A 20,012-nucleotide genomic window follows, 5' to 3' on the forward strand; every position below is an offset into this window, starting at 1 on the left:
CAAAAAATACAGTAATCAATCAATAAAAGCAATTAATTAAAATGCCTTTACGTATGTCAAACTGGGGACAGAGGCCATCGGGCCATGAGACAAGAAAGTTGTTTGAAGGAATAGAGGGTGGCCGTGAAGAAGCCTAATGAATTTGTTGCATCACTTTTCGCTGCGGGAGATGTTGAACAGATGCTCACTCCTGAACAGCTTATTTTGGAGAAGGCACCTGAAGAACTAAGTCCAATTGCAGTCACATGGAGTGAAGTATTAGGACTGACAAACTAATTCACAAGTTTCTGATATGGGTGACGCATACCCAAGAGTTCTCAAAAGAACGCCAACATGAGATTATCAATTTGTTTGCCTGTTTCCTTTAAAAACGCAGTTTGTCACTGACTTTACCACAAGGACTGGGAGGTAAAACAGTACAGTGGTACCTCTGGTTAAGGACTTAATTCCGGAGGTCCGTTCTTAACCTGAAACTGTTCTTAACCTGAGGTACCACTTTAGCTAATGGGGCCTCCCGCTGCTGCCGCGCGATTTCTGTTCTCATCCTGAAGCAAAGTTCTTAACCCGAGGTACTATTTCTGGGTTAGCGGAGTCTGTAACCTGAAGCATCTGTAACCCAAGGTACCACTGTACATGCAAGCCCGATCCCATTATTGCGTACTCTTGCAGGTGCGATAAAATAGCAAAAAACTTATATGTGCATGCTCCTTTCTCGGTTGATGTGCTATGACTGAGTGCCTGCGTGGTGTGGAGGCCTTTTCAGTTTGTTCATTTGCAGGGAATGAAAGGAGTGACAGGATCTGCTCCTGAGCTAGCTGTGTCCATTAGGATGGCTGTAGGCTGCCCTGTATATCTGAAATATTATAATGGATGTGTATAAGTTGGTGGTGAGACTGCTACTGAAATCCTCCCCTAACCACAGACACACATATGTACTAATTCTTCCTGAACAGCCTGAAAATGGCTGAAGTTCTTGGATCAGGGAGACCTGGGCTGGGTTCTGATCCATATTCCCATCGTGCTGTGGAGAGAACTGTGCCTCAGACTTAAAGCAGCTGCTGTAGACGATCCCAGATTCAATTCCTGGCATCTCTTGAGTAGGGCTGCGGAACTCCCCTTCCCAAGTTCCTTAGACGAAGGGCGAGAAGTAATATTTGAGAGAGAGAGAGAAACATATTTTGTCCATTCTTTACGTCTACGAATGCTCGATGGCTACAGCATTTGAAAGCGCCTGGCTCCCCCTTGCAAAGTTATTCCTTTAAATGTCTGCTTCAATTTGGCTTGCGATTCTAAAGAAGCAGGTCTTCATTCAAATCAGGAGGAAACCTTGGCTAGGCTTGCGCTTGGAGCAGAGATAAATGAAATTGCATGCCCGGTGCAAGTCAGCCGCGTGGGGGTTGCTGGTGAGAATGACAATGAGTTTCGCTCTGCCTTGTCACACAGATTGCATTGACTAACAAGATTAGATTTTCATAAATTTGAGACACTCCCCCCCCCCTCATATCTTTGTGGGCAGCCAGGAGTCCAGACATGGATGTGTCTTGCACATATTTGGTTGCTAGCCAGTAAGGGTGTGTGTCTGAGAGAAGAGGGAGGAGGGAGATTTAGTAGGGCAACGCTCTTTTTTTGCTTGCTTTTTTTTTAAAAAAAAGATGGTTCATGGAAGAGTGCACAGGCTTCTAGGAAGTTTGGGTTTCTATGGGTTTCCAGAAATCCCCTGGTTATTTATTTATTTTCGAAGTAATTAAGGGAGCTAGCATTTAAACAAACCATTCCCTTCCAGTCTGTAGCTCGAATATTGAAACATGGTAATGATCTCCAGAATTTGAAATGTAGCTACTCTTGCTTCTCTTCCAAAGGACCATGAAATGGTCCACAAAACTTCTTATGTGCAAGAATACCAAAGTTTCCAAAAATTCCAGAATAAAAAAAGCTGAGATTATATTTTAAGACATTTTTTAAATAATAAAAATCAAATTCTCAAAATGTGAAATATAGGTTTCGTTTCCTAATCTTTGCCAAAATTCACCAAAATAGAATTGATAACACTGGGGGGGGGGGCATTTTCCATGCTATTGTGCCAATTCAGTGAACGTTCCCTGGTTTGTCAAACTGAGTTAGAGTAACTATGTGCTTTTTGCAAGTCCTCTTACGAGATACTGTACAGTTAAACAGCGGTTGTGGCGTTACAAATATACGACGAAAAATTCTGTCTGCTGCAGCATATCCACTGTTCGATACTGTCAATACTGTTGAGATGTTAAATACCGTCAAATGTTGGCTCCTTTCTGCATGTCAGCTCTCAGAATCTTACCAGATGTAGACTGCCCTCAAAACAAAAGTTTGTTTCAATTCTGGGATATTTTGTGTGCCAAGTGCTAATGTTAAGTGGCAGTACCTAACTGATACCCATAAACCAAGGGCCACATTGCCCTTATGGCCTGCCTTTCAGGGGGCCACATAGTGGGCAGGCCAGAGGCAACAACAAGCAGAGCAACAAAAGGGAATGCTTTAACCTTTATAGGGTGAGCTAGTCCCCTTTGCACATGTCTATCCAGGCAAGCAAAGAAGTATCTCTGGAGTTCAAGGACAAGTGCTCAAAGAGAGTGCCAAGCAAAATAATAATAATAATAATAATAATAATAATAATAATAATAATAATAATAATTTATTTATACCCCACCCATCTGGGTGGCTTCCAACCGAATATTAAAAACAATACAGCACCATACATTAACAACTTCCCTAAACAGGGCCAATAATAATAATTTATTCTTTAGGGGCAGCCTAGGAAGAGTCTTAAAGATCAGACAGAGAGGTGTATTAATCGGCAGGGCCCGAGGTTTCCCATCCCTGCCATAAGCCAGGAGTATATCCAGGTAACATTTGCTGCCAGAATCCACAAAGGGGATTTTTGGAGAGCAAATCCATTTCAGTCCCATTCAGTTTGCACTGCATCCCCTACACACAAATGCAGAGAGAGACAGAGCTGTCAGGCCCTGCCCTCTTCCACACATCCCCATTGCCATTCCAACTGACCTTCTGTAGTGCAAAGCCTGTTTCTATTCGAGGAGACTTCCTGCATTATTTTAAAGCCTGGAGGTTCGGGGTTCTTTAATCATGCAGAGGTCCTACTTGAGTTCAGCAGGCTTCCTTCCACAGCCACCAGTAGATGGAGGGCTGTGGGACTGCAGAAGGGGCTCCTAGGATGGAGACGGTCCAATGAGTTGGTCTCCATTTCCCCCCTTCGTCCAACCATTTCTGCATGAGTTTGAGAGTGCAGAACAACTGAATAGGGCTAGTGCTAGTTGTTATTATTATTTTTTCCATTAATAATTTTTGTAAACTTGAGTCATGCACACCTGCGGTGTTTCGTTTGTGCATTGGCTCTTTCAACATTCTACCCAACACACCACTGGAGTTGTGCTCGGTATGCTCTGCTGTTAGGCAAGAACCACATTTTCCGCAAAAGGCCGCATCAAGTCCCACTAGAATATGGTTTGGAGCCATAATTGAGAAAACTGGCTATTGCAAAAAAACAAAAAAACAAAACTCCTGAGACAATTTGTAGGCTTGCTGACAACCCTCAGTGACCTGTCACTAAGTTTTCACTCAGTCCTTGAAACTGATAGCGCTTATGGGAATGTGTGTGTGTGTGTGTGTTTAGTGGGGATATTTATCTGTAAAAGCAATCTATGCATTGCTCCCTGTTCACGCTGCCCAGATTCCCAAAGCGTCTGTGTTTGTCTAGACAGAAAATACAAAGAAGCAGGTTGTGTCACTCCAACACAGTGTCTGAACCTGCCTCTGAAATGTATGCAGGAGTAAAAAAAATTATGCTAAATTAAATTAGTGTGACCTTACTTTGCATACCGAAGCCACATTTGTCCGTCGCGTAAAGCTTGGTGCATCCATCACTCTTCCCTGGGGAGAATTACAAAGGGGAAAAAATGGAATGAGGTCTCCTCTAATTGAAAAGTGACAATGATTAGGAAGTCAAATACAAAATGCATATATACGAAAAATACATAAATAGGCATGAGCAGAATGGTAAATCTGTGTAGTTTGTTTCTGTTCCTCAAATGATTTTTGGGGGGACGCACTGTTATTGGGTTACTAGCACTACTATAGTAGTAATATATTGATCAGAGATTAGATTTTGAGGGGTTCCTCTCCCCAAACAGGTCTGACTAGCGGACTGAATTGACCCAGTGAATTCAACTCCTCTTTACACCTCCTCAAAACAATACTTTGTGAACGTGAATTGCAAGAAAATATATCCATGAGCTCCTTAAGCTTTCATGTACCACTCTATCCAAGTGAGAAGGGCCTCTTGTATCAATATTCCTGCAAAGGCATCAATATTCCTGCTCTGTATTTGCACTGATTCTAAATTATAGAGGTGGAGCCAGAGGGTCACTTCGGGGGGGCGGGAAGGTGCCTGGCCTCCTCCTGCGAGTTCTCAGCTTCTGATGAAGCTCACCTGTGCGTGTGAGTTAAAAGCTATTGATGCATAAGATGTTGATTGGTTATAGAAAATGAACCCCTTCTCCCTGGTTGCATGACAATTGCATAACCCCAGTCAAATGGAAGGAAGAAGAAGTGAAGGGAACAGATACCCAATGATAACTCAGGGATAGAAACTTGATCACCCAAGGTTATGGGTGTGATGCTTATCAGTGCTCCCAAGACACCTGGATCTTCAAGGTGCCTCCTTGTATGATAGGGCTGGGCGAGCGACATCTTTCTGTACCATTAAGATGATTTAATGACCTTTTAATAAACTGATTGATTAGCTGGTAGTATGTTTGTTTTGCCGTCTGATTTAATGGCTTTTGCATTACGTGCTCCTGTATAAAATCACAGCAATTATCTGACTATGTGATTTTATTAATTCATTTGCCAACATTTCTACTCTGATCTTTTAACTCTAAAGAGAGTTTCTAGGGCAGCTAAATATTTAAACCAACAATTCCAAAACAATAACCACCTTGGTAAAACAAAAGAACAGCAAGGCATTTTAACAATGTTAAAAACACTCTTTGAAACACACACACACACACACACACACACACACACACACACACAACATACTAGTCAGATTGGACAATATCAAAATACCTAAAATTTCTTGACCAAAAAAAACCCAAAACAAAACCCCCAAACCATCTTCACCTAGTGCCCAAACAATAAGTTGGTGCTAGGTGAACCTTCCTGAGGATGGGGCACCATCACTGAAAAGTCCCTGTCTGGGAATCAGATGGAAATGGGACCTTAAGAAGGGATTCAGAAGAGTTTTTGGGGGTCCTGGCAGAAAAAAATAGAGAGAGAGAAACAAACCAATATTTGTGTATTCCCACCTCATTTCCAGATTCTAGGGAAATGTACATTCAAGCTGTGGGACTTCCCAGCAGCTGGGTCCCAATAATCAACTTATATTGACATTGCTTATTCTCTTTCATAAGGCACATATTGCTCTTACTAACGCTGACAAATGTTTTGTGGGGGGAATACCTGGGAATATGCATCTGAAATTAGCTTAGTTCTCCTCTCCCCTCTTTTGTTTCCCTTGACTTTCTTTTTGACATTAAAAAAAGAGAGAGACACTCAAGGTAATGTACAAATCACATGTACGGCGTTGCAAATGTCATCAAACGAATGAACAAAACAGGCGCTTTTGTGGAAGCAGGGCAGAAAGAATGCCTGGCCCTGCTTTTGGAGGGGCATTTTCTGCCCTGCGGTAAATCTTTAAACGCAGACTCCCCCCTCACTCTCTCTCACACACACTGGCTGCCTCCAGCCCCACGTCCACACATGCGCTGCGCAAAATTGCATCGGTGGGAACCGTTTTCTGCTCTGGAAGACGGCTCCTAAAACAGGGCTGGTGCAGGGAGGAAGATTGCGGGGCAGGGGTTGTGCAGGACGGGGCTTGGGGTGGGCGGGGGGAGGCGAGCAATTCCATGGGCTCCTCTGTGAACTTCTCCCGGGCCCCCTGCGACTCTCCCACCGCAGAGCGGCCTCTTCTGGGGCTCGTGATGTGACTGTCAAAAGCTGCCTGCTTGAACTCCACCCTTGAGGCTCCCTTGTCTGTCTGCCAGAGTGCTTAAAGCTGTCTAGGATTCAGCCAACCGTACCCAGGGTGAAAGCAGTTAACACAAGGACAAGAGGATTGCCCCCCCCCCCAAGCCGGGCTGCTCTTACCTTTAACCCCTTATGGCTGCAGCCAAACAAGAAAGGCCCAGCGCCTCCTGCTTCCCCACCCCCCACCTCCTGGTTGTGTGGGGAAGGCTTTCTTTACAAAGGGGAAGGCTTGAATGCCCCCTTTCTCGCCCCCCCCAAACATTCAAATGAGGTGGAGGGCCCTGCATCTGACAGGCCTTTGTTGCTACCCTTCTCCCCTCGCCCCCGCTACCCCAACCTCCTCAGAGCCACATTTTTTTCTGGACATGTATCTCATTACAATACAAAGAAAAGCCCCCCCCCTGCTCCTCTCTTCCACCCCTCTTTTTTTTGGGGGGGATTTAAAGGCCTCTGTTTATTTACAGGCTCTCTAGACAATTCCCTGTGGTGAGGATTGAGATGGTTGGGACAATATGCACACCATATATATGTGTGTGTGTGTGTATTTATATATACATACATATATATATATGCACGCTCTGCGCTCGCTGAATGGAGATTGGCGCTTTTTTCTCTCCCTTTCTGCTTCAAGCACCAAAAGCCAGCAAGAGTGGGAAGCAGCAGGGAGCCAGAGAGGAGAGTTTGGATACTGTTGCTGGGTAAATTTCTATCCTCCAGCCCCCACTAAAAAAAATTTGGTTCCAATGAAACTCTCGCTGGCAGCGATTGCTCTCATAGATGTTGAAGGCATGGTGGGAAATGGTAAATAAGGCTGAGTTGATGTGTGTGGTGCGTTAAGGTTGTGCTTATTTATCTTTTTTGTTTGTTTGTTTAGTGGGGGGGTAATGCGGGAAAGGGCAAGCCACCCCACAAAATTTGGAAAGGATGGGTGCAGAGGAACGACGGGGAACATGGCACGGTACCCAGTTGCTGGCCATTTTCCTTACTGATTTTCTTCTTTAAGTAAAGTGCCTCTCGGGTTTGTTGTAGGTTTTCTGAGTTCAAGGGTTTTGGCGAAGGACGAGTTTTGTCGGTTGCGTTTGACGTATTGACTAGCAACCTTCCCTTGCAGAGAACAAGGACACTGTCATCAAGAACCTTGGTTGAGTAATCCGCAGGGTTGATTGCTGTAGTGCTTTCTACGTGGGGCTGCCCTTGAAGACTGGCGTCAAATTTTGGGGGCTGGCTGCTGGCAGAAGGTGGCAGAAGTATCACACACCCCCTTTTCTTTTTATTCAGCAGCTGTGCTAGCTTCCTAATGATTCCCAAATGCAGTTCAAGGTGTGTCTGAGACCTGCTCAGGCCCCCATACCCAGGCCAAAATATGAGGATGCCTAGCCCCATTCAATACTTGTTGTGGCCCCAGCCACTGGGCAAGTAGGAAGGTATCACTACCAACCACAATGAGATGGGTAGGAATTCTGCTCCACCACCATCCCCATCGACTTCCTTTCACAGTGGGAATACATCAGAGGTCCGTAAAAATAGTGCAACTATTTTGCTTTAGACTTGGGAAGGGGGAGCAGAGCCCTTCAACTTGCCACACAGATCACCTGGTAGTACCTGGGCAACAGATGGAGCTACCTGAACTGCTCACAGTCTTTCCTCACTGTGGCGAGATGGATTGTGCTGCATATACATACAAATCGACAAATGCACGTTTTGCTCAAATCTGCCCCCTTTTTTGTTTTGTTTTGTAAGTCTCATATAAGCCACCCCCCCACCTCCCGTCCCTTGTTTCTGGTAGCCAGGCTTGCTTGTTTATTCTCCTAGGAGCTTAAGGCAGTGTGTATGCTTCCCCCTCCAAACATGGTTTTATCCTCACAACAACCCTGAGAGGTAGGAATCTAGCTCCAAGCACCTTCCAGAGGTTCCGCTCATTGCGAGAAGTGAGGCAAAGGGCCTTCTCAGTAGTGGCGCCTGCCCTGTGGAACGCCCTCTCAGCAGATGTCAAGGAGATAAAAAACTATATAGCCATTAGAAGACACCTGTAGAGAGAAGTTTACAATGTTTTAATGTTTTATTATGTTTTTCTGTATGCTGGAAGTCGCCCAGAGTGGCTGGGGCAACCCAGACAGATGGGCAGGGTACTATTAGTAGTAGTAGTAGTAGTAGTAGTAGTAGTAAGACAGCAACTGGCCCCAGATCACCCAATGGGCTTTAAGGCTGGTTTGAAACTGGGTCTCCACAGTCCTACTTAGCTTGGAGCTAAGGCCCACATTCTTCTGTGGGGTAATCTGTGCAGGGCCATATGTTAATAACTGTAGGGCCAAAACCAGTGGTAGATTTGTCCACCAGTCCCCAGAGGCTGCTGGAGGTTCAAGAAATTAGGTTGAGGGGTGCGGGTTGCCCACCAGTGCTCTTACCACTACACCACACAGCTGGGTGGCCTAAACCCCACAAACTGAGCACATCGCTGCAGCTCGAGTCTTTATTCTTTCATTTCTTTTTATTTGGCCAATCGCATTGTGTATTTTTAAAAAAAGTTGTTTTATTGCTGAAACTGGTTATGGGAGATCATGGTTTTTATACAGTTGCAGTTTTATTGTTCTAATTTGTAAGCTGATTTGAGGTGTATGCTATGATACGGAAAGCAGGTTGTAAATAAATAATTTCGTATCATAAAATAATATCATATCCTCCCCCTCCACTTCTCTCTCTCTCTCTCTCCATACACACACACACACACACACACACACACACACACACACACACCGCATTCAGCTGACAAGGCCAGATCAGGGAATATTGTTGAACCTGAACTAATTAATTCAAAGTTAAGCAAGCAAATAAAAGTTTTTACAAGGGTCTGGTTCGTGGTTATAGAAGTTCTTTGGGGCACCCTTGGGAAGAAATACAGGAAATGTAATACTTCAGGGAATATCTAGTGGCTGGCGGATCAGCTGCGACTCTGCAGACTCTGCTCCAAGGTAACTGGCAGGACTGGGTGGCTTGCCTCATATTTTGTTTGCTTATGCTGGCGCTGAACCACGTGTGGAAGCCAGAAGGAACTCTCACCAATCATCTCACCCACCCCACTAAATTCAGCACTTAGCAACCAATTGCATAAAAGAAATTATAGAATCATAGAACTATAGATTTGCAAGGGACCCTTGGAGTCATCTAGTCTCCCTCCCAACTACCCGATCCAAGGGCTTGCTCTTCCACCACTGGAACTCAGAGCAGATTTTGGAGAGAAGAACCCCCGTCTTCTCCCCCCCCCCCTTCTTTTTAAAGAATTGTTTCCATGGCTGCTTGTCTGTGAACATAGTTTCGGATAAAAACAGTCTGCAGTGGTGTTCAATGCCTTCTCGAAAAGTGCTCCTCGCCACCCCATCCCGATTTCTCCTTACCTGTTTTAAGACACACCCAGCCTCCAGGTTTCAAATCTTCTAAACACCTGGCTCTCTAAATCCCCACTGCATGGCAACTGGCTGCAGTGACTCAGGGACTTGAAGAGGAAGTGTGCTCTCTGGGCGTGCTTATGTAGGGTTAGCATATTTCAAGAAGTAAAAATCCAGAAACAAAAGTTATTTGGCTTTTTTTGGGGGGGGGGAATCGGCATCATAGTTTTGAGCTTTTGGGGGGAATTACCCCCCGCCCCAAAGGAGAGCAAAGAGTGATATTCTAACACACACTTCCTTGTTCAGTGGGCAAAACCCCCGGACATTTTGCCGATTTCCCCCCCCCCCAAAATCCCCCGGAAGCTAATTCTGCCATTGAAATCCTGGGAAATTTCTGAAATATGGCAACTCTAGCTTATGTGTGCCAGAACATGCGTGACACAATCTCATCTAATAATGAGATGGAGTGGAGGCAGAGCATAGCCATCATGCTTAGTAGCCATGGATATAGCCTTATGCCCCGTAAATTTGTCTGATCCTCTTTTAATAAGCCATCCAGGGAGCCCACGAATTCATCCCACAAACCCCTTTCATCATTTCTTAGCCAGATCCCAGAAAAAGGACCAGGCCATTTCTTCCTCCTCCATCCCGTGATTTAAGCACTGCATCTCACAAGCCACCCCACCCTCCTAGTTTCCCAAGCAAGGAAATGGTAAAGTTGAGCGCTATTATTCTCTTACACCTGAGCTCGCATAAGTGTAGGCAGAAGGCACTTGATGTTCCCCTGGATAAAAATACACCAAGTGGGACGAAATTTATCCATTACTCTGTTCCTGTGACTGCAGTTTGTTTTAACTGTTTTTAATATTGATTTTTGGATTGCTTTAACCCACCCTGGGACTTGATGAAGGGTGGGCTATTATACATCAGTAGGTAGACAGACAGACGGATGGATGGATGGATGGATGGATGCATTCTCTTATATGCCCTAGGCTCATCTGGCCATCACCTTCAAGCTGCCCTGAGTCTCTGGGATAAGCTGTGATGTTCACAGGGATGGCCAAGGCAGAGGGGTGAAGTATCAGTCAGTAGCCCTTTATAACAGAGGGGGAATGCCCCCAAAGTCCAGGGACAGGAGAAGCCGTCCATTCTGTTTATTGGTGGGAGAGACAAGTGAGACAGGGAGATCTGAATTTCACACACAGAATTATTATTATTATTATTATTATTATTATTATTATTATTATTATTCGTCCCCCCACCTGCAGCTTCTGTCCAAATAGAAGTTTGGGCTGGATGGGTGATTTGCAGTGGGCATGCAAGGGAAATTTACCTATTTAATGTAATAAGGGGTCTCCCTAAGTATCTGTATTCTGAGCCCTGGCCCTGATGAATTTTTGGCTCCGTTTCTTTCCAAGAAAGTTCCTAAGCCTGGCAAATGTAGCCCATGAGGGAAAGGCTGGCTCCTCCTTTCTGCCCAAAGCACAGGTGAGCATTTTCCTCTTGCTGCTCCCCCCCCCCCTTAATCTCTTGGCCGGCAGACAGAAAAGCGAGCTATGCAGGAGTGGCACTGTGCTGTCTGCCTGGGAGCGTACATCTCTCCATAGGCTAAGCTGTTTGGGAATAATAGTCTCTATCAAATGACTGTGTTGTGTCTCTGGGATCAAATTCTATTCCTTCCAAAACCACGCCACCCTCCAAGCAAAGTGTGGGGAACTGTATCCTCAAGCTCGTGGAGCTATTCCTGACGAAAGCTGCCTTCTCTCTCTCCCTCTTTCTCAAATGAAGTTTTAACTAGTAGCCTGTTGTTGCTTGCTCTTGTTTATTTGGTGGCTTGGATTGCATTTCTTCCTCTTCTCAACCCCCACCCCCACCCCCTTTTTGTGTGCAATACACTTTTGTGCCAGCTCAAGCCATTCAAGCTGCCACTGCCAGCTGGCTGAACTGAGCACTGAATTAAATTACGTCTGGAAGTCTGGTATGCGGATGCCACTGGGAATGGTTTGGAATCAGCGTAGGTTAAGAAAAGCCTGCGCGCTTTGTGTGTTTCTATCAGCTGTGCGTCAGTCAATGGGTTTGCTCGGTGTCAATGGGAAGTTTGTGTCTGAGAAATGCCATGCGGGGTGGGGGGAGTTGGAGGGGGGGGATCAGAAGGGGGTGCATGGTATGTTTCTCGGAACTTTATTGCGGTTGCCCAATGTTTCCCTGGGAGGTATTTTAAAAACTTTCTGCGGACTGGCTTTTTGGTAAGGCAGCAAGGTTGAAGCAATTCAAAGCACACCTGTTTTCCTTTTCTTTTTTTAAGGACTATTTTTGTTCTGGTGTGTCACAGTAATAGCAGATAGCAGAGCAAAGATTAAAGGTGGGCTTTTCCTTCTGGCAGCAAATATGGCGCCCTTTGCTGATTGCATTCCAGCTTGTCTTGCAAAAGCACCTATAATCAAGTTTCTGGCAATATGCAATTTCCTTTAACTTGCCAACGATCGTTGCCAACTCCCAGGTTTTGGAGAGCTCTCATATTAGATGTCCTCAGTGGACTCTCCTTCCTGAGTAGGTCTGTCTCCTCAGGGTTGTCTCCAAAAATCCCCAAGGTGGGGCACCTTTTGACAACAGTCTTGCAGATGACCAATTACTTTTTAAAATTATTTACCTGATGTCCTGGCGGTGCTTGGAAATGAACTAGTAAGTGCTCTCAACTGCTTCAGGTGAGGCGAAGGATGGTTGCCAGAGGACACCTGACCTGCTTCCTCACCTGCCTTGTTTCCTTGTTGTTTCAGAAGATAGAGTGACACCTGCCTGTCATTGCAATCCAGGCAGCAGATTTGTGGTGCTTTCTCTTGCACTGGAGTACCCATGAGGCGGTGTGAGACCTCCACATACCTTCCATACAAATAACAATCTCCAGCAGAGCTCTTTGGAGTCCTCGCTATGATGCGAATCCATGCATTTCCTTTGACAGAAATTAATTACACGTTGGCAGGCAGAAGCCTATGCAAGACCAGTTTGGCTGAATGATTGCTACTGCCCCATTGAGCCCAGGGCAAGTCTCTGTAGGGCTCTAACAAGCCATGTATTATGCCGACACTGCTTTCAGCAGCCTAGATTGTTGCAGCTTATGAAGAATAGTTAGGGGCCACAGAACACAGTGTGCATCTTACTAGATGCCCATTGCTTATTCACAGTGGTTTTTGTGTGCTGTAAAGAAACTGGCTTATAAATCTGCTGACTTTAGAGATGGCATGGAGTGTGCAGCTGACGCGTTTTGGGCAATTTTTGTTTGTGGCATATTTAGTTTTAAGTGTTCAGTTTTCTTTTGCCTGGCTACGGAATAACTGTACCAAAACTGAACTGACTGGATCCTCTTGGAGCCAGGTTGTAACATGGTTAGTATTAACCACCACCACCCACCCCAGTCTTGATTTGCAACCTGCTCTTATTTTTAGGCTCCACTTCAGTTTTAGCCCATGTTTTAAATGAATGAGTAAATGGGCAACGATTTTTGGGTTGGGAGAGATGGATGCTGGTGTTTGTATCCCTTTGGCATTGCAACTCTTTTCCTTTAAGCAGATGCCTAGGCATTGACAAAAGCCAATTCCACCATTAGAACCATAGGATGCTTCCTTGTGCCAAGTCCAGACACTGATCCATGTAGCTCATTTCCATCTTGCAGTAACTGGCAGTGGCTCATCAGAATTTTGCACAGGGGTGTTCCCCAGCCGTGCCTAGAGAAGGCAGAGATCGAACCTGAGATCTTGTGTGTGCAAAAGCATTTGCTCTACCACAGAGCTATGGCCCTGCTGCAAATGTTGGCGCCACCTGCACTTCTCCTCTTGTTTTGTGACACAGCATCACTTAGTAGCTTTTTCTTGGTTTTGTGCCTTTTCCTCCCTGGATCTCAAAATAACCATTTTTTCCCCTCTCCTTCTTGTCTCCTTTTTCCTGTAGCGGAGTTGGAGTTTGTACAGATAATCATAATTGTGGTGGTGATGATGGTCATGGTGGTCGTCATCACGTGTCTGCTGAATCACTACAAACTCTCTGCACGGTCCTTCATCAATCGGCACAGTCAAGGACGGAGGAGAGAGGAGAACCTATCATCAGTAAGTAGTCCGTGTCTGCCTCCCTGAACTCTTTCCTGCTTCTCTGCCTGGTTCATGTTGTTTGCTGTGCTCACCAGCTGACCCTGGGTGCTTTCGGAACAGCCATGATGGGAGGACTTCGACCTGGTTTTTATATCCCTCCCAATCTCACTTGGAGCGGTCCATATATAAATATACGTGGGCTGATAGTCTTGCAAACTTTTCTAATGTCCACCAGTGTGGCCAATCTATCTGGCAATGGTGTCATGTGCAGCAGGGACCTGTGATACTCCTAGAAAGTTTTAGGAACCACGGGCTTGTCTGTGGGCTAAGATCAGGCCTGTGGCCCTCCCCAGTGCTCCCATGATGCTTTGCTGTCTGTTCCACAGCTTAGTAGAGGCGAAACTGCACTATACAGTACACTAGGGAAGTTGCGGCACTTCCCCCTACCCCACTCCTGTATAATAATAATAATAATAATAATAATAATAATAATAATAATATTAACAAATTATTTCTCCCCCCACTGTTCTAGAGGAAAGCCCCCCCAAGTTAAATAGGTGACAAAACCCAAAGCAACAATGCATTAAGATAACAGCTGAAAATCATACTCTGCAGTATAATTCTTTTTAAAACGATAAATATACAGGTAGCAGCAGCAGCACGTAAGGTCAGCAGTTCCCAAATGTTTTCCGCCACAGACCGGCTGAAAATTGCTGAGGGTTTTACCCGTCTGCTTAATGATTTTTTGACCTGTGGTAGCAATTGCAAGTCTACAGAATTCAAACTGCAATAGGAGACTATATGGCGGACATAAGAAACAAAAGAAGCCATAAAAATACAATTAAAAACCAATGAATATTCAGAGCTCTGGGCAAACCTGGTGCTGAAATGTGCCTGCAAAGCTAGGGCAAGATTTTGTTACTTTACAGCAGGCTAGACTAGGTGAAACCACCTAGTCTAGCCTGTGCAGTGGGTTGCAGGTGGTGCTGTGGTCTAAACCACTGAGCCTCTTGGGCTTGCCAATCAGAAGGTCATCGGTTTGAATCCCCGTGACGTGCTGAGCTCCCGTTGCTCTGTCCCAGCTTCTGCCAACCTAGCAGTTCGAAAGCACACCAGTGCAAATAGATAAATAAGTACCACTGTGGCGGGAAGGTAAACAACGTTTCCATGGCTCTGGTTTCTCTCATGGTGTCCCGGAAACCTGTCTGTGGACAAACGCTGGTTCCCTCTGCCTGAAAGCAAGATGAGTGCCGCAACCCCATAGTCGCCTTTGACTGGACTTAACCATCCAGGGGTCCTTTACCTTTTACCTGACCTTGCTGCAAATGGAGGCTGTAGACTAGGGTGATACTGTGGCCTGCTGCATTCCAAACAGCAAACAGGGATTACCATTTTTGAAAGCTCACTGATAATTGCTCTGCAAGATCAAACCAAGCACATCAGGGAACAAAAATACTAGTCTACCCAGCTGTGTGGGAAAGCTTCCCCATGACACACACATGGTTTTTCAGCATACACAGATCTAGCCACAGAATATGAAACTGAAGGAGCTTATTTGTCATGTGTCACTCCAAAGTGCAAAATCTGAAAGTAATGAAGGAGTTGCAATCTGGTTTCAGTCTCTCTCCGTTAAATAAAGGCAGTGCCTTCTTATGTTGGGTGCAGTCGTATAAAGGGCAGCAAAGCTCCCCCTAGTGGGTAAAACCAAGAGCACATGGCTTTGCAGCTCACATTATTTTATTTAGGTGGATGTATATAAACCTTAAAAGTGTGAATGAGTTGTGAAGTGTGAATGCACCATTCAAACACGCTTGTCAGGGAGACATGACTGGCTGCAACTCCTTCCCGAACAAATGTTTCGGCAGGGAGCTGTGTCCCTCTATTTGTTGTTGGACTCCAAGTCCCATCAGCTCCTGTTGGCATGGCCAGTATGTCTGGGATGATGGGAGTTGTAGTTCAGTAGCATCTAGAGGTCCAAAGGTTAGCTGCTGCTGTGTTGCATTTAGGAGCCTCACATCCTTATCTCTTCAGTTGGGTCAAAAATCAAGTGTGGGGTGTTTAACAAGAGGCCTTGAACATGAGCATGGCATCCAGATGGACTATCAGGGTCTTAGGAGTCTAGCACCATAGCTGACTGGGAAGTGGAGCAGCAGGGCCGGCCCTCCCATTAGTCAAGAGAGGCAGATGCTGAGGGACAGGACTGTGTGTGGCCTGCCCGGCACCCACTGAGTTTACCCTGGTGTTCTCAGCCTTCTTGTTGCCATTGTTGAAGAAATCTTCGCCTACAGGTTGGCTTGCCTTTTGTACATGGAAGGTGGGGGAGACCGCCTTGCATTGCAGCAGCGTATCTTGGGCTGGTCCTGGGGGTGACGGCAGCTGAGATCTGCAACCAGTAGCAGGGGCACAAATGCTCTGGAAGTATGATTTTAGGCAGCCTTCAAATAACGTCTGCAGGGCACCAGGTTGGCTAAAGAAAGAAAACGAGGCAACCAGTTGCTTTGAGCACAGATGGGCCCAGGAGGGCCATTTTTTCCCGGCCCCCAATCTCGATTTCTGGGCGTAATTTTATTTGATAGACGGGACTAAAAATCCATTAATAAATGAAGAGGCATTCTCTTGACCTTTTGCTTTTCAGCTGTGAAGAGTTTAAGGCTGGCTCTGGACATTTTAATCTGGATCCGTTTGTCCAGAATAAAAACAATGTAAGGTTGCTGTATGCAGTAGAAGGCATATGATTATCTTAAGAGTGATGGGAGTAGATGCTTCAAAGCATCGGTTTTGGGGCTGCAGGACAGCTTGCCTCCATCCACCTCTTTCCCTGCAGTAGTGTTCAGACATCAGCCTGAAGACTTTGGAGCGGCAGATGGCATAATGCAATGACATTGCCCACTGCTAAATTAAATATAAACCAGTGAGCATAAGGTGATGATACACTCACCACTTAGTAAATATGCCCTATGGGATGATGAAAAAATAAGCATTTGTATGTCTCGGAGTGATTCGCTCCTCTGCCCAGTGTTGTAAACTGTTATCAAGCAGACCTCTAAGCCAAGAGGAATCCCATGTGTGCAGCGCTACCCTTGCGCATAGCACACAGACGCTGCTCTAACGCATTTGTCCTCAACTGGTGGTTTGGGATCTGCTGCTGGGACACAGCCTGACGTAAGGTGGGTCACTACAGCAGCTCAACCACCATACAAATATAGGGTGAAAAAATAAATAAATTACAGTGGTGCCTCGCAAGATGAAATTAATTCGTTCCGTGAGTTTTTTCGTCTAGCGAATTTTTCGTCTTGCGAAGCATGGTGTCGGAAAAGTTTTGGAAAAGCCTCAAAAAAGGCTACAACACCGCGTTCTATGAGTTGCTCCTCGAAGTCAAGTTGCAACTGTATTAAGGGTGTTAAGAAAAAGGAAACAAACTTGCAAAAAACGCAAGACGTTTTCGTCTTGCGAAGCAAGCCCATAGGGAAATTCGTCTTGCGAAGCAGCTCAAAAACCGCAAAACCCTTTCGTCTAGCTAGTCTTTCGTCTTGCGAGGCATTCGTCTTGCGGGGCACCACTGTAGTGTGTTCCTGTAATGGCATATGCGGATGAAATCTGTTTGCAAAGATTAAGGACAACTGCTCCAAGCGGCTGTTTGCAGCAATTACTTGCCCCCTTCTGAGCAATAGGTCCCATCCTCCCATCTTGTATGAAAATTAAGTGTTGCCGTTTGGGACCAGTTGCCAACCGTGATGAAAGGCTGGTACGAGCCAAAGTCGAGGGCTTGTGGCCACTTCTTAGGGCAAGCTAATCCTTCAGCATTAAAAGATGTAACCATAAAACCACAGTTGTTAGCATCGGTTTATCTCGAGAGACAATGAAGGGCACCTCCCGGGGGACAAGTCAAATTGCTGGAGAATCCCAGCGCCTGCCGTGGCTGCAAAGACCCGTAACTTGCCCCTCCCTCATTGCTTTTGCTGTGTTAGCAGCACCAAAGTGACCTCTCTGGGGGCACAAGCCTGGACAGTGTGTATGGAGGTCCTGAGCTGCCCAGACAAGACTCCTCTCTTGGCCTCGTTGATGTGCTCCAACAGAAAGCAGAGCAAGACGTTTGGCACCAGCTTGGCTGCAGGAGTAGTTGGAAGGAGGCGTACAAGGCGCCATCCAACCGCCTTAGGGGCTGTACTCCAGATCAGTGAAGGGTCTGCTACTTAACCTTTTCTTCTCCCGAAGATGTTCTGCAGTTACTACTACTATATAAGAGTGGGGAACCTCTGGCCTCCCAAAATGTTGCTGGCCTCAACTCCCATCTAACCCAAAGACCCTAGCCATGGACTGTAGTCAACAGGTCCCCCATCTCCGACCTAACCATTCTATGCAAATTGCATGGAGTGTGGCTAATTACTCAGAAGCAAGCCCCCACTGGCTTAAACCACAGAGCCTAGGACTTGCCGATCAGGAGGTCGGCGGTTCAAATCCCCGTGACGGTGTGAGCTCCCGTTGCTCGGTCCCAGCTCCTGCCAACCTAGCAGTTCAAAAGCACGTCAAAGTGCAAGTAGATAAATAGGTACCGCTCCGGCGGGAAGGTAAACGTCGTTTCCGTGCGCTGCTCTGGTTCGCCAGAAGCGGCTTAGTCATGCTGGCCACATGATCCGGAAGCTGTATGCCGGCTCCCTCGGCCAATAAAGCGAGATGAGCGCCACAACCCCAGAGTCGGTCACGACTGGACCTAATGGTCAGGGGCACCTTTACGTTTTTAAGGGTGCAATAGACCTGCAACTTTAGAGACCAAGTGACAAACCAGGAAGTCCCCATTTCAGCTCTTCTGTCTGCCATGGAACTCACTGTGGCGATAACAGCACTACCCTGTCTTCGGAAGCGCTGCTGGAAATACATATTAAGTACTTTGTAAAGCCTTTTCTTAATTCCAAGCTTCCTTATGCAACTGCTGCCCCTGGCAAGAGAAGTTGCAATCTAGGTGGGTTGAGGTTTGCACCATCTTTCTTTCTTTTTTTTTTAACTGGGAAATCTCACCACAAGGTTTTTTTTAAAAAATGTGGATCTATAATTCTGCCATGGTTGTTTGTTCTTTAAATGAAACCTTACCAAGGAAGTGAGCGAGAGAGAAAGAACACAACAGAATAACATTTCCCTGGAAGCTTAACAATGCCCTTTTGAATTTATCTATGTTGCTACCATCTGGAGATGCATTTATATGTGTGTCTCTAATTTTTCTTTCGTGTGGTTTTTGTGCTTTCTGACTTAAAAGTAGACTGTAAGATGCAGGGGTACTCAACAAGTTCCCTAGCTCCACACAGCAGCCTCCTGAAATATGGCTGGTTTATTAGTTACATCACCCAAATGGTGCAAGTCAATTAATATTCCATATGAAACTGGCATTGGTTATCTTTCACTCCAGAGTAGCCTCATATCTTATGTGTGACACTTTTGAGACAAGATTTCCTATGAAAACAGAAGGAAGGGGGAAGCATCTGGAGCAACATCTCATTTCCCTATAAATCACTTCTGGCCTCCTCTTCTGGTTGCAGCATGCCTTGTCTGCAGAGCTGAACGATGGGGGTGGAGACACTCCTTCAGATCATACAAGTGCAGCTCTTCGAAACTGTTAGGCTCTTTGGAAGTTGCCGTTGTTACTAGCAATCGCTAGTAAGTTTGAGCAGGGTGGGGGAGCAGCATTGCTCAGTAGGAATTATCCAACCTTTTCCTGTTCCCATTTTAGGAAGGAAGCTTGTGGCCTTCAGAAAGCACAGTGTCGGGAAATGGAGTAACAGAGGTAAGTAGCCTGGTGTCAGGGCTGGAGTCAGAGGCAAGTCAACACAGTTGCCAGTGAAGTTTACTCTTTATGCAAGGAAATTGCATACAGTGGTACCTCGGGTTAAGAACTTAATCCTTTCTGGAGCTCCGTTTTTAACCTTGAACTGTTCTTAACCTGAAGCACCACTTTAGCTAATGGGGCCTCCTGCTGCTGCCGCGCCGTTGGAGCATGATTTCTGTTCTCATCCTGAAGCAAAGTTCTTAACCCGAGGTACTATATCTGGGTTAGCAGAGTCTGTAGCCTGAAGCATCTGTAACCCAAGGTACCACTGTACAGCTAGCTCAGCAACCCTTCACAATTCCCAACACCACTTTCTTGCAGTTGCCAAGACTGAAGGTTCCCCCCTTCTACCCTTTCTAAGGCTCCACATTTCCCAGATGTTTCCCAAGCAGCCTCAAACTGTGTCTGTGCACCTCTGGTCTCTGTTCTGCCCTTCTTGTTACCCATGATGTTCTTTGAGACCAGTAGGAGAGGGAGTCCTTGGGTTCTGCAGCAGCCTCTTTATCTGTGTCCTCTGCTTCAGCCTCAGAGTCTGAACTGCTGCCTGTCACTGGCTCTGCCTGCTCACTAAACCCTGTTGCCCCTTCAGCACCCAGCCCCTCCTCCCAATCTTCTCCCTCTGCTCTCTCCTCATTGTCCTACCACCAA

General features: G+C 45.9%; 1 protein-coding gene and 1 long non-coding RNA gene across 6 annotated transcripts in view; one reads left to right on the plus strand and one right to left on the minus strand.

Moving 5' to 3' along the window:
* PMEPA1 (prostate transmembrane protein, androgen induced 1) overlaps window positions 1–20,012 on the plus strand; it is an 89,154-nt gene that overhangs the window by 60,968 nt on the left and 8,174 nt on the right. For 3 of the 5 annotated variants that reach the window (XM_083507712.1, XM_083507710.1, XM_083507709.1), the window contains exons 2-3: window positions 13,410–13,564; window positions 19,269–19,322. In XM_083507712.1, coding sequence (XP_083363838.1) covers window positions 13,451–13,564; window positions 19,269–19,322 — 168 coding nt within the window. In that variant the 5' untranslated portion in view covers window positions 13,410–13,450. Of the gene's footprint in view, window positions 1–6,786; window positions 6,883–10,786; window positions 10,953–13,409; window positions 13,565–19,268; window positions 19,323–20,012 lie in introns of those variants that run through there. The other 2 variants (XM_083507711.1, XM_083507713.1) reach the window with 2 other exon arrangements.
* Window positions 18–6,680, minus strand: LOC310708946. Its single transcript, XR_014527244.1, has 3 exons — window positions 6,202–6,680; window positions 3,865–3,924; window positions 18–2,324 (listed from the first exon to the last, which is right to left on the minus strand). It is a non-coding gene; the product is annotated as an uncharacterized lncRNA (long non-coding RNA).

The sequence above is a fragment of the Podarcis liolepis genome (assembly GCF_965112155.1).
Source record: "Podarcis liolepis genome assembly, chromosome: 6".
Lineage (NCBI taxonomy): Eukaryota > Metazoa > Chordata > Lepidosauria > Squamata > Lacertidae > Podarcis > Podarcis liolepis.